Source organism: Homalodisca vitripennis, chromosome 4, assembly GCF_021130785.1.
Source record: "Homalodisca vitripennis isolate AUS2020 chromosome 4, UT_GWSS_2.1, whole genome shotgun sequence".
Taxonomy (NCBI): Eukaryota; Metazoa; Arthropoda; class Insecta; order Hemiptera; family Cicadellidae; genus Homalodisca; species Homalodisca vitripennis.
Window position 1 is genome coordinate 76,218,565 of NC_060210.1, and position 14,920 is coordinate 76,233,484.

Consider the following 14,920-nt stretch of genomic DNA (forward strand, 5'->3'; position numbering starts at 1 on the left):
CCAACGTCCGACGAGATCGGATCCAGCTGGTCTCGCCAAAACCTCCGGATCCGATTATATCGGATGTTGGTTTTTAGTATATCACTGGCTTAGTAACAAACCAAAAGCTAAAATATTCGGTGTTATGACGTTATACGTGAATTGACGAGTAAAATGATGTATAGTTGCTTACTCTATGTCTGATTTTTGTGCCGGTGATCACGATTGGAAACAGCTGTCAGTCTACTTCTTGTTTCCAACGTTACGACTACGTATTGTCAACTTGTAGTGTTTGTAAACAAAGCGTGTGTGGATTATTCCTTCGTAATTGTGTTTTATTCGTTGAAAATGAGTGAAAGAAGACGAGTAATGTCTCCTGCTAGTGAGGAGCATTGCTGGAGGAGGAAAAAGGAGAAGGTCTAGGACTGCTTGTGTGAAGTGCAAGAGAGGCCTGCATGGGGGGTGTTTCTCAAGTCATTCGTGTTAAACAAAGTGTATCAAGACTGCGTGTAAATATTTTTTTGTAAATATAAGCCTAATTAGAAACTATATAGTACTCTTCTATTTATGTTTGTGTTGTGTTGTAACAAGAAAACTATGTTATGTGTTAGCTGCAAAATATCCTCAACAGAGTGATCAACTTGTGAACATCGACCAGAACCTGTGAAATTTTGAATATGTGAACTTATACAAATGTTGCTGTAACATCTATACCGTTCAATGTAGGACATTCAAATTTTGGTTGCATGTTTATAAATAAAAGTTCTTTTTATCAAAAATAGATTAAGGAGTTAAGTTAAAGTATAATATTAGTTTTACCATGTCAAACTTAAAAAAAAAATTTTTTATAAATTTTTTTTCTAAAAGAATAAAAAATATAAGAAACATATTTTATACCAAAATATATTTTTTTTATATTAATCCATTTCAAGTAAAGTACAACAAAACAAGAATCATCAGTCTACTACAATAAATAAAAAAGTTACAGAATTTAATGTGCAGCCATGTAAAATACGACATTTTTTCATGGAGTTTCTGGCATAACCTAGTAAATAAGAACCGGTTTTTCCACCATGTACCTTAAAAAAATCACGGAGTGAAAAGGGTTAAGCTTCACCAATTTGACATCTCAAAGATTAAAGTATTTATATAAACTCTAACTAACATAAAAACTTATGATTCTTATATTAAATTTCAATAATATACCATATAACACAAATACAATTGGATCTTGAACTAGCATAGCTTAACGGTACGACTGTTGCTCTTTAACAAGAAATCATATAGGTTTAATATCTGGGAGGTCTTTTAAATTTTTTTATGAGTTTGGACAGTTCCTTTTAAAAGGCTTAGATATCACTCCTAAAATACCACTAGAATAAAAGATTGAACTCCAAGAAAAATACTAAACAAATATTAATAAAATATACTAATAAATATTATACAATTTATGGTGTTATAGAACTTACTCTATATTTTAATACTTTAAAATATTTCAATAATTAATTTAATTTTGAAATATGATTGCATTGCTCAAAATATTTATTAACTTCTACTACATTGACTTATTAATCATACAGATATTACAGCATTTTACTGTACACTTTTTATAGTTTTTTATTTTAAAAGGCTTGAAAACCAGTGAACGGAAAGTTTATTTTTTTAAAGCCTATCTGCCTATAACATAAAATAATGAAGGTGTAAGGTACATAATAAAACAAAAACTACTATACTTTGCAATGCACAATGTTAGTTAGGTCTGTATGTTTAGTTACCTGGTATGTAAACACCAAGGTCTGATAGCAATTACATGTGCTAGCAGCAATATGACAAGTTAATTGACCATTTCCAGGGAAGGTGTGCAACAACCACAGCATTAACCACTCAATCATGCAGCAGAATATAGCGACAGATATCTAATCTCTTTTCAAAAACCATTAACAACGTACTTGTTTAGCAAAGTAAGCTGCAATTCTTATTTTATAAATCTAAAATTAGATTTAAATATTCATTTTTATTTATCTCCACTCAGAAGGATCACAAAACGTATAGTTTGAGTAAGGAAAATAATATGTTGGTTAATTTTTATACGAAACATTATTAATATTGTACTTTTGCATTTATTTCTTTTAGTACATATAAACTAGGTTATAAGACTGTTAGTTTACTTTAGTTTTTGCTAAAATATTCATTTATTTAAACATTACATCACATAACATCATACACCTTGGGGATAAGAAATTCTAAAAGTAGGTCTACACAATAGATCATAGATTTTTTTCCAATTACGACACTTGAAATGGCAACCAACAAAATATGTCCATTGAAATATATGCTGATTGTGGCAATCAACAGATTCTGTTAATTAGTATACTGAATACTTTTTGTTTCAAAATTTTATGTTTCAATCTAATATGAAAATCAAGAAACTATACACCACTGGAAAAATAATTTCTGTCATATACAAATTAAATAGTTCAGAATTGTGAATTTTATAAATTAGTTCTACGTTGGAATATTTTTATGGCAGTTACCAAGAGGAAACAGTGTCTTACAATTTAAATGATAAACAATATATTTTGGAACATTTTTATTTATACTAAAAGGAAGGTAGGTAGGAAAGGGTTTTGACGTTTACCTCGATTTGAGACCTGTTCATTGCTTTGTGAGCAGATACTAATTTGTTTAACTACTGAAAGTAAAGCCACTGTAAGCCCAGCCCGGTGTTGATTACCTTGTTTGTTTAGTGATATTGTCACCGATGTGAAACTGACCATAGATTCCATCCATAGAAAGAACAACTACTACCTGTACCAAGTTCCTAACTGTATCCTAACCTAGTTCATCAACTTAACCCGTACAAAATATATATTAATTTAATAATGTGAAGATAAATACTACAAATACAGATTTTAAATTAACAAAGTCTGCTTTTACCATAATAATCACTATTTGCAGCGGGTATTTTTGGGACTGTACTGATTTTACAAGACAAGTTCAGAGAAACCCTATAGATGATCCTGTACCTCAAAAACAAGCCAATTTTGATAAAACTTTGTACACAGAAGGAGGATCTGGAAGGGTGGATTGGATTTAAAGAGGTTGTAGCAAAATTTCTAGACAATAAAAAAGATCCTGACTACAAAAAATATCCTATAGTACAAAAAATGCTTAAAGCTTTCCAAGCTTTAGGTTGCCTGACGAGTTTAAAAGTACATTTCCTCAACTTTCTTTGAAATTTGTCTTTGGTTAAACTCGTAACTCATCAACCACTAATGGATGGGAAGAATTGTTTTTATGAGAGTAAAGTTTTCTATCATGCATAAGCAGGATGTAAATACCAAAACTTATATGCCAAAAATTTAATTTAACTACAATTTAGTTTGTTTTCAACTCTAGTAGTAAAACACATTCAATAAAAAATGTGCTCAAAATAATACAATTTCAAGTCGAGATTCTGCATCTGAGTTTAAAATATATTTTTAAAATAATTAAAAATAAATGAGACTTGTTACTAATCCTATAAAAAGTCCATTGGCTCAGTGACAAGGTGATTAGACAGTGTAGACAATGTCAAAGGTTAAGTAGAGATATTGCCTGACCTTACCACTTGATCTCTCTCTCTAGGCTCAGTTCCAGATTATTTCAAGTACAAATAAAATAAGGTTTTTTAAAATGTATTCAGTAACTGTAACCATTTACAAACTCATTGTGAATTATCATAGGAGTATATAATACTCTTAGGGAAAGTGTATTATATTGATCCTTCTTAAATAAAGATAAAGAATATATTTCATTAAAGAAATATTTTGAGTTTGTGTGCAGCCAGTTTAAAAGTATAGAGTTTTTAATGAGTTTTAATCTTAAATTTAAATCATTTTGTAACTCTGTGATCATACAGGTATCTTAGTGTTGGTCCCAGACACATCCCTTCACCTATTCTTTTCTCACTTATTTATTTCTCTCCATATACCTTTTATGTTGCAAGTAATTGTAGCAAAAACAGAAAAAATGTATATTTTGTAGTTCTTAGTATTAGACCAATAAAGAAAAAATGTATTTTGAAGCTTACCTTGTACACCTGTCCGTATGTCCCATTGCCAACCACTTCAATTAGTTCAAAAATTCCAGCAGGATCCTGAAAAATCCAGTTTTATTTCTTAGTTTTCATTAAGAATAGTCCTTATTCTTAACGTAGAGTACTGCTACATCAAATTTTCTTACAAAATTAAAGTAAATTATATATAATTAAAGTTAATTGATAGAATTTAAAATGTAATTTTTAAGTTATTCAAAACGCAAAATGAATTTGACTACAGTTACAAGTACTTACAAAATACATAAATTATGTTGCAACTTATTTTACAAAACAAATTTTTATTATTGTAAATTAGAAACATAAGGCACAAATTTGGTATAAACTTTTTTCATTCCCAAATCAGCAATTAAAATTTGCTGAACGGAGCTCCATATTCTACTTTAAATGTTCAATAGGCTGTAGGCAGTCTGTGAGTACAAAGTGTATCGATTGTTGGTCATATATAACAAGATTTGTCATGTTATCATTTTAAACAATTGAGGTGGTAGTTATTCAGTTCTCTGCAGAACTGGTGGCAGCATTTAAACCTGGTGAAAATGTTTGAGATTTATTTTACCTGGTTGAAACATTTTTTTTTTTTTATTTGTGACCAAACTATAAAATTTAAGTCTTTTTCAAGAACAACTTTATATTACAAAATAATAAAAATCATAAGACGAAGCCAAAATTTAATAAATTAAATTTATTTAACCCTAAAAGAGTTACGTGTCCATAAGTGACACATTTGGCCATTGGCCAACACCACATATGCTGCCCCCATTAACATACTTTTATGTTACTTAACTTTTCAAATAGTAGATATTATCCATTTGCAATAAAACTTATAAGGTTGTAAAGACGGAGAACCAAACTCCTTGCGTTAAAATAAGCTTTAATTAAAATAGTACATGGGTGCCTTAAACACTGTACCACTACAGTAAGATTGCATCCCAATTTTAGGCTTAAAAAAGGACTTGTGAATTAAAATTTATTATAGTATAGTTTTTATGAAGTTTTTATCTTCAATAATGAGTGAATTATACAACTTATAAGAAACTAATGTCACATTGTTTCCAGTAACCATGTCAACCAAAAATGTTTATATGTGAGTTATAGATTGATTTTCGTTAAAGTCAATTGATCGGAAGTGTACTATAACAATTTATTTTGAAAAAAAAGTTCTTCACGAACAATTTAGTATGATATTAGTTTAAAAATATAAAGTCTTTTTAGTGATTTTTTTCCCCCAGGGTAACATCTAGTAAAATCTTTACTTTTCGGCCAACTTTTGACATCCGGTACAATCGGACGTTGGCATTCAAAGAGTTAAAACATAAGTCATAAATAGTTAAATTGAGGTTTGAATTATAACATGCAGTCTTGCAAGCAGCTAAACCTCTAATTATAAATTTTTAACTATTTAAGTTTTGATTAATAGATGGTTTAAAGATTGAATCTATAGATAATTTAAATAAACATTTAAGTGCAGAGTTTTCAATGGTCCTATCACCCAGTACTGCCATGTTTATTTGTCACGCATAGAGCTGCTACACAGTCTGAATAAATGTAGCGCATTTCTCGTCCACCATCACTTCACAACATCTTTATTTACAAAATGCAGCCAAAATCTCCTGATTTGTCATATGAAATCGTGGTTAATAAATTGAGTCTAGATCCTGATCACCCTAATTCTCAGAAAAATGACACACTGCTGAATGCCAAACTTACAACAACGCATCTGGACAAATCTAAAAATGATAAAAAGTCATTATCATTATTATAAATAAATCCTGCCACACAGACTGAACCACAATCAAAATTTTTTGAATACAGTAACAACGGCAATAACGAAATTGCAAAAACTAGAAAACACAACATTCTATTTCTAACGTTCAGATAAAACTTCACATGTGTTTTCATGGTAGTTCCTTAGTTGACCATCAGAGTGTAGTAGTAATTGAATAGCACTACTGTGGATTTGCAGTAGTTCAAATAAACACTAGTAGGCTAGAGGCCAATGTGCATCATCTTACAGCACCCAGGTGTCATGTAGTAAAGGAGTGGTTTTACACGTGTTAACACGAGTGTGGCTGTTAAAGGATTAAGGTAGTTTTCACTGTCAAAATATGTAAAAGATCATCCAAATACGGGGCGGTAATTTCTCTACAATTACAGTATCTAATTAAATTGTTTAACCCATTACGGATCACTGACGAGCTGGGCTCGTCACGCAGCGGCCGGGCCTAACGGCGGCACGATGACGACCTCTGGTCGCAAAAGCGGTCTGCTTTTAAATTTCCCTCCAAATAGTTCTTTTAATGTCTGATAGATTGGGCGATCGTCTTCACTTGTCAACTAAGAGTGTTTAACAACGGTCTAGGTTTAGAGTTTTAAAAAGTATCCTACAGATCGCAGTTGTATGTCGAAGTTGAAAAATCATTCATGTTTACTCTCTGCTTTTTAGCGCTTCTAATTGGGTGTTTTCCTCAGTTGTTATTATAATACTTTTGAGGTTAGTGACACAACGAAAAGACGCAGACGTACATGTTGGGGGGTTTAGTCTAGACAATGGCCCGGATGTTGTAATTGCTTCGCCCGAGCTGCTTTATTTAGACTATGATTCAGACATCATCCCTGCCACCCCGGAACCTTGCTCGCGTGTTATCGTTCCTACATCACGGATACCCCAGCAGGCCCATGTTCTATCTGAACAAATACTTTCACAGCCGAATTTTCTAGTATACGATAGCGAGCGATACTGTGGTGCACCATTGCTGTTCGTGCGGCCGCTGACCGTAAATTAATTCGTGCCCGCGCGCCAAAACAATATGATCCGCAATGGGTTAATATTGAAGTATATTACAAAGCCAATTGATTTAATAACACGATCACAAGTATCAGAAAGACATAAAAAATAACAAATGAATGAAGGTGACATAGTAATCCTCTGTCCATATCTACTATTTGTTATCAAGAGATATAAGTACACAGTACATACATATGTATTATAGTCATAAAAAAGTTTAAATTAACCTTTACGAGCATATTTGGCAACACAACCTCAACCTCAGATCATATTGGACGATCTAGCATGGAATAGTACCAATTAGGGTATCAATTTACAATAACGTGACCATGGAAAGGTATGTTCATTTTTTTTTCCTGAAAACTACAATTTTTCCTGAAAACAATAATGAAGAAAAAATTCGTCAGCAACGAAAATAAAAAAAGTTACGATTTTTTGAAATCCTCTGAAAACTCTGTTTTTGACAGTACCTCTGGCAATTTTACTGAAATGATGCTGACTAGTACGTTAATCCTGTCAACGATGCCTGCCCGCTGCGCAGTGCTGCGCACTGCTTGCTCTTTTAGAAAAAAAATTAACTCGAGCTTGCAAAAGTCGAATCCCAGATCACGTGATGCCCCTGATCCTTAACCCTCCAAGTGTTGTTCGACAAAATTTTGTCGGTTATTTTCCATCTTTAACGCAATAATGCCCGAAAGGCATCAATATAATACAATAATATACTTTCCCCCCAGTTTATATGCACCTGTGATAATAATACTTGGCTATAAATGCCCAACCCAAGAAAAAAAGTCCATTTTTCATGGTCACGGTATTGTAAATAAATACCCCAATTAGAAATGTCCCTGGCCATTAGTGCAGACTTCCGTGGTGCCTTAGGCACTACTCCACAGCTCTAGCAAATAGAGAAAAACATTCCTTGACAGAGAATTATTAGGCTGTTACCTTCATTTACTACTTTTACTTATTATCATTAGTTTATTCAGTCCTTCCATCACCTGTAACTTGGTCGTTTGAATTGTTATTAAAAACCTACACTCTGTAATCACGAATGCCTTTAGCCATAAGTGTTGATATCAGGGTTTTAAGAACTTTTGATTTTGTCTCTCAATGCCATCTACAGGAAACAACAGTATGTATTGAGATTCAAAATCAAACTGTCACCTGCATCCATCCGTATATTGGTTTTCTTACAAAATCGGGCAGGTAATTGTTTTGAATGGCATGTAATTTAATTTTAATGTTAAAGGTTAACAACACGTAATATAGTTAGTTGACTATCACTATGTAAAATCCAACATCTCACTCTACTTGACTCAACATAAATGTTCCTCACGGTTTACACAAGACTGGTTTGGTAAGGGTTAACAACATGTAGTATAGTTAGTTGACTATCACTATATAAAATCCAACATCTCACTCTACTTGACTCAACATAAATGTTCCTCACGGTTTACACAAGACTGGTTTGGTAAGGGTTAACAACCATGTAGTATAGTTAGTTGACTATCACTATATAACATCCAACATCTCACTCTACTTGACTCAACATAAATGTTCCTCACGGTTTACACAAGACTGGTTTGGTAAGGGTTAACAACATGTAATATAGTTAGTTGACTATCACTATATAACATCCAACATCTCACTCTACTTGACACTATCCAGTTTTTCCTCAAAGCCTTTATGAGACTGGCACGGTAAGAGTTAACAAAACATGGTATAGTTAGTTAACAGTATAACACATAAAGTGCTAACATCTCACTCTACTTGACACTATCTAGATGTTCCTCACAGTATATACAAAATGTTGAAGTATAATAAGCAGCAACAACAAGAATTGAATCATTGATAATCTGATTATCTTATCTACAAAAGGATATAACACCAAAATTTCGGACTGAATTACGTTACAGGTATTTCAAATTATAGGGACGTAGTATGATAAGCAGCCATCAAGAAAATCAAATCATCGATATTTCGGATTATCTAAACTAACAAACCAAGATGACAGACCAAATTGTGTTACAGGTGTTTCATATTATTGAATAAATCAGCTGTGTTTTGCTATAAAAAAAGTAATAACTTAATAATGAGATCTATGTGTATTTATAACCCATTGACTAGCAATACAAATACAATAAACTCTCAGATACTGAATTAATCTTTCATTTTGTAATGAAAATCGTTGCGTGGATGCTTAGGGTCAATTAACACGTTGACGACAACGTGTACCCCATCAGATACACACGATCTTTAACAACTGGTGTCATGTACCGGATCAGATAAATGGGATCTTTCACAACTGGTGTTGTATACCCAATTGGTTACATACCAGGCTTTTGTAAAAGCGTTGTGCGGCCAATTGGGTACACATTGCTATGCATTTCATTACTGTTTTTATTGTTTGCCTGTCTTGGTGGTTTGTTAAATTTGATCCCCCGCTTAAATAAATACCTCAGACTATTATGTACTCCCTCAGGCTCATGATTGCTGAATTTTAAATGTAAATTCACTTTTTTAGGTACTCTTTGGAGTACAGGGGAAAAAATTAAAAATATATAATGAAATAATTGTTTTTGTGCAAAACCTACATACCTTTCTTGTATGTTATATATATATATATATATATATATATATATATATATATATATATATATATCATAGATAATTTTTACCTATCATTAATATATTAATTTTTAAGATATAAAACCAGCAGAACTATATTGTTGTTTGAAATATTTATTATTATGTAATTTAGTTCGATATTTTGTTTTAAGCATTTTTAGATAACTATGAATATTGAGAATTCGATACTCGTGAATATCGATGATTCAATTGTAGTGATGATGGCCCCCCACTTATTATTCCACAGCCAAAAACAACAAATATTGTGAAATTGTTAAAGTAAACATGTTCAAAATCATAGTTTTAATAAAATTTGGTAGCAGGAGGGTTAACGGTCGGAATAGTCAATCAAAATTTTAATGTTATTAACGTATACAGCACATTCCCTTAACAAAAATATATAAGGGTAGAAATGACAAATAACATAATTTTAAGGGCTATATTCATATATAACTAAGTTTGAAATATTTTGATGTTCTATTTGTGTGCTAGCCCTATGTGTCTCAATATTTGTGTACTTCAATGTTATCTGCGGCTGCGACTGATGTCGAAACTCTTGTCTGAGTGTACCGGGCCTGTGGTCCAGTGCTTCATTAGATATTGTGTAGGCCTACTGCAGTTCAGAGAGTGCGTGCCATTTATTAATAATGGATCAAACATCAACTAGCTCTACTAATTTTAACCTCCGTGAATTGGGGGATACTTTAATAAGTGGCCTACACTTGTTATTCGGTTGTGTTTGTTGAATTGTTCAATATATTATCCAATTTTGATATGAAAACATCATATACAAGAAGAGTTATAATAAATTACCGTAACAAGAAGAATCTCATTTATTACAATTTTAAAAACATAAATTTAACACTAAAATTACAAAACCAACTACGTCCTAGACTAAATATCAAATAAACCTTACAATATTTATAACATGACCAGCTTGATAGCAATGAGTACAGCTTCTGTGAAATGAAGAAAATAATTCTCCCCATGGGTTACCACTGAGCCAAATGTACATGTTGAAGCCACTTTCACTAATCTTGTCACTTGTGAGAAATATCTCACATATTTTCCTCATATTCATCGCCATTTTTAGTCTCAATATATTAGTTACTTCTTGACGTTTATTATTTACATTAAAACTGCTATAAGTAATAAGGTGGAAAAATTATATGTTACGTTAAATGAACTGTAATATCAAATTATACCTTCGGATAAAAACATCAAACAATTCATTACAACCAAATAACGAGTGTAGGCCGCTTATTCAAGTCTACCCATGAATTGAGTTTGTCAGAATGTTTAATCGAACAAGTTCAAAGTGTTTGTTTCAACAAAAATCAGATAGGATAATTGAGTTTTCAATAGAATATGGTATTTTTGTACTTATGTTTGTTCATCGTGCGGGTATGTGTTGTTTTTAAACTGGGAAACTTTCATGTTCAGTTGTAGAATAGTAGAAAGGTTTGTAAAAGTAAAGTAAGTGTTGTTGGCTCAGTTACCAGTGCCCATACAAACACAACTGAGAGAGACTGCCATAAGTGAGGGCAAATATAACGTTATTGTGTCCCATGGTGACCATTTTGTCAGGTACCTGGCAGAATTCCTTTTCAAGACTAAAATACCCCACCCACATACCAGGCTCCACAACTTTTTTCTTGCTGCTTCTAAGCTCTACCCGCCAGGTTAGTGTTTACTGTAATGGCCCATTCATATATTATATTAGGTTTTTTACTCTTTGATTAAATTTGTTTGCATTATTTTAAAATTTAAATTTCTTATCAGTCCCTCTAGAATTTGATATCTACGGGTCAGCCTAGCCTGCTCTGATAGTACAGAGATATTTGTGTCGAACCGATAACAACTAATTCATTTGCAGGTCTAAATTTACAGAAACATCTTTCATTTGGGTCAAACATCTCCCCATTTCAGTACGTTTGTTCATTTACATATCAAAAGATGGCGGATGATGTCATCACGAGGTTGAATCACAGTGATCATGTGACGATCCACATGGATGTACTTCAAGGAAATATTTCTCCGCACATGATTTACTGTTCTACAACTTTGTTATTTCTCATTTCCACCCAAAGAAGCCTTATATTGTTTTGTTCCAGAAGATAATAGTGATAGGTAACAAAAAATAGTTTTTTGTTGTCAGCTGTTAACATCACAATTACCGAAAACTTAAAACCTGATTTTGGTATTTATTTACAATAGCGTGACCATGGAAAATGGACTTTTTTCCTGGGGTTGGGCATTTATAGCCAAGTATTATTATCACAGGTGCATATAAACTGGGGGGAAAGTATATTATTGTATTATATTGATGCCTTTCGGGCATTATTGCATTAAAAATGGAAAATAACCGACAAAATTTTGTCGAACAACACTTGGAGGGTTAAGGAGCAGGGGCATCACGTGATCTGGGATTCGACTTTTGCAAGCTCGAGTTAATTTTTTTTCTAAAAGAGCAAGCAGTGCTCAGCACTGCGCAGCGGGCAGGCATCGTTGACAGGATTAACGTACTAGTCAGCATCATTTCAGCCAGAGGTACTGTCAAAAACAGAGTTTTCAGTGGATTTCAAAAAATCGTAACTCCTTTGATTTTCGTTGCCGACGAATTTTTTCTTCACTATTGTTTTCAGGAAAAATTGTAGTTTTCAGGGAAAAAAATGAACATACCTTTCCATGGTCACGTTATTGTAAATTGATACCCTGATTTTTAGTATAATTAGTGATTAATGTGTAGGCCCTAGTTAATTTAATTTAGACTTTCCATAAGTCAAGCCTAGACAACTTAATTATAGCTAAATATCTATTTTAAAACAGTCATATAATTAACATATATTCTATTGCAATTAACTAAATTAACCCTTTGCACTCCGCGGTCCGACATATCGGACATCGTAGTTAAGGCTAAAAACTCCGCGGTCCGAAATATCGGACATCGCAGTTTAGGCCATAAACTCCGACGTCCGATATGTCGGACCGTTGATAAGTCGCGTTTACTGGCTACATAAATGATCCAAATGCACCTAATTTGCGATATACGCAATCTGGGATAGTTATAGATTATAACGATGTACGGTAGTAAACTTTGATACTCTATGTTTTTTTTTTGTAATGAATAATGCAACATCACTTTCTATGACGTATCAGCTGAAGTCAGGATATCAGCTGGCTTGTGTATTGCTTTGTTCGCTGTGAGTTCGTGCTTTGTTTGCTGTGAGTTCGTGTTTCAGATAACCTCTTTTTCAGTGGATAAATCGTTTTCAATATAATTAGTGTTTTATATTGTTTATAAACAGTATAAAATAAGTGTTCAGTATGAGTGAGCTTTCGTCTGACGAGGAGGAAATGTCTCGGAAACGGGCTTCACCTGTTAGTGAAAACACGCTGATTAGGAATGTTGTTGCTAGTGGTATGGAATACATCGGCGATCTTAGTGATAGTTTAGTTTTGTTCTGTTTTATAACATTTTACTTTGCAATTTTTGCTGTGCAATACAAACAGTAATAAACGGTTTGTGTTGAGAAAACATTTTTAGATTTTATAACTTAGCTATTTTTACACATAAGTAAAATTCCATGAAAAAAGTAAAAATGCTATTTTTTTCATAATCAGTGTTATCTAAAATTTGTATTCTTTACTTTGCATTCATACAGAGCAAAAGTTGTATGATTTTTATCTTTCGTGCCAAAACATAGACAATATGCCAGTATATCACAGACATTTCACGATTTGTAGAATTTGACACCAATTGATAAAGTGCCCATAACTTTTTGGATTTTCGAGGTAAGTTCATAAAATTTTGAGTGTAGATACATAGTTAGATAAGAATTCCAAAAAATAATAACAGTTTATAGGGGGTCAATGTAATTTTAGTCAGTTATAAGAGCTGAAAGTGAAATTTTATAAATATTTTTACATAAATATATATAAAAAAATTAAAAAAAAAAAAACAAGATTTTTGGATCAGCATTTTTTATGTTCTTTTATATGCAGAAACTTATAACAAACAAAACAAAACAAAATTGTTGGCTTTATGTACTAAAAATAAAAAAGTTATGATTTTTTTATGAAACCCTTACACTTTTGATCAAATGGCATTGGAGTTTTTCGCTAGTACACTTGCAATAGCCACTGGAGTTTTTGGCAGTGACACAAAATTTCACTCCGGAGTGCAAAGGGTTAAAATGTAAGTAAAAATATCCCAGTGATTCTGTCCTATGGTCTTCAATAGACAAATTTGTGTCTGTTTATTGGACGGAATCAACTACTCTACAATTTCAAATACTTAAAATTTAATCCACTACAACTCACCCTTACATTTAAGTTTACATATCTACACCATATTTACCTTAAGAGCATTTAAGTCAATGTCATCTAAGGAACAATTTACACTAGGGGCTAAATTATTATGCGCCATCTTGAGCACAACACGGGGGAGCACTACAATTCACGATAAAACCCACTTAAACTAAAGTAAAAATTAACAATTAAGCCAAGGATAGATCGTCCCCTTGGCTTCTGTGCTACCTTCTCGCACTTAACATAATTGGTATTCACAATAACGTTTATACACTTGTCACTTTACTTCACATTCTTTGTCCACACCTAGTTATAAACTCTAGAACATGACGTCATCTAATCTCCATCCGATCACCTCGACAGAACACATTACAATTAGACATGATAGCCAACATAACAGTTGATTTGGTTCCCTCGAACACGTTCCATACTATAAAATAAGAAACAGCCGTCAACTTTTTAGGATTATAAAATGTTGTATTTCATATAGAAATTAGTGTAGATCTATGATTTATACTATGGTGATGTAATCTCAGGAAATTGGCCAGAAATACCTACATCAATGCTGTAACAAGGAGCACCGACATTGTATTGCAAAAGTTTGCCCCTAGATCGAACTTTTGGGCCTTTACATATGGCACACGTATCACACCACAAATTCACATCCATCCTGAATTTCACCCAGAAAACCCTCTTCCGCAAATACTCCTGCATCTTTTTGATTCCTCAAAGTGCACTTGACTTCCCTGCACAAACTTTCTGCAATACCTCTGTTACTGTGCTTATTGGCCAGTCATGGTGTAAAAATGTTTCTTATCATTTCTAACTGACTTTGTCAACATAAGACACTATTATCAATAATAGTTCCAATTGTCAATATCTACGCTTCAAGTCTAAACTAGAACACTATTGCGATCCTGTCATTGTGTCCCTAACACATCGGTAGTGCTAGGTATCGAATAGTTGTCTCTCTTAGATACCTCATCAAGCTTCCTTTATTCAAAATAGTCTACGCAAAACAGCATCGAACCATCCTTTTTTCACTAGAACGACAGGCGATGATCAAGAACAATTCGACTCCTTTATGACGTTCGGCATCTTCCTGTCTTCTAATAGCA

At 32.7% G+C, this 14,920-nt stretch overlaps 1 protein-coding gene across 5 annotated transcripts in view; it reads right to left on the reverse strand.

Annotated features, from left to right (window-relative positions):
• Positions 1-14,148, reverse strand: part of LOC124359548 (serine/threonine-protein kinase mig-15) — a 111,838-nt gene extending 97,690 nt beyond the window's left edge. For all 5 annotated transcript variants that reach the window (XM_046812382.1, XM_046812384.1, XM_046812381.1 and 2 more), the window contains exons 1-2: positions 13,852-14,148; positions 4,052-4,117 (exon numbers count right to left, since the gene is read on the reverse strand). In XM_046812382.1, coding sequence (XP_046668338.1) covers positions 4,052-4,117; positions 13,852-13,920 — 135 coding nt within the window. In that variant the 5' untranslated portion in view covers positions 13,921-14,148. The remainder of the gene's footprint in view (positions 1-4,051; positions 4,118-13,851) is intronic.
• Positions 14,149-14,920: the final 772 nt, after the last annotated feature.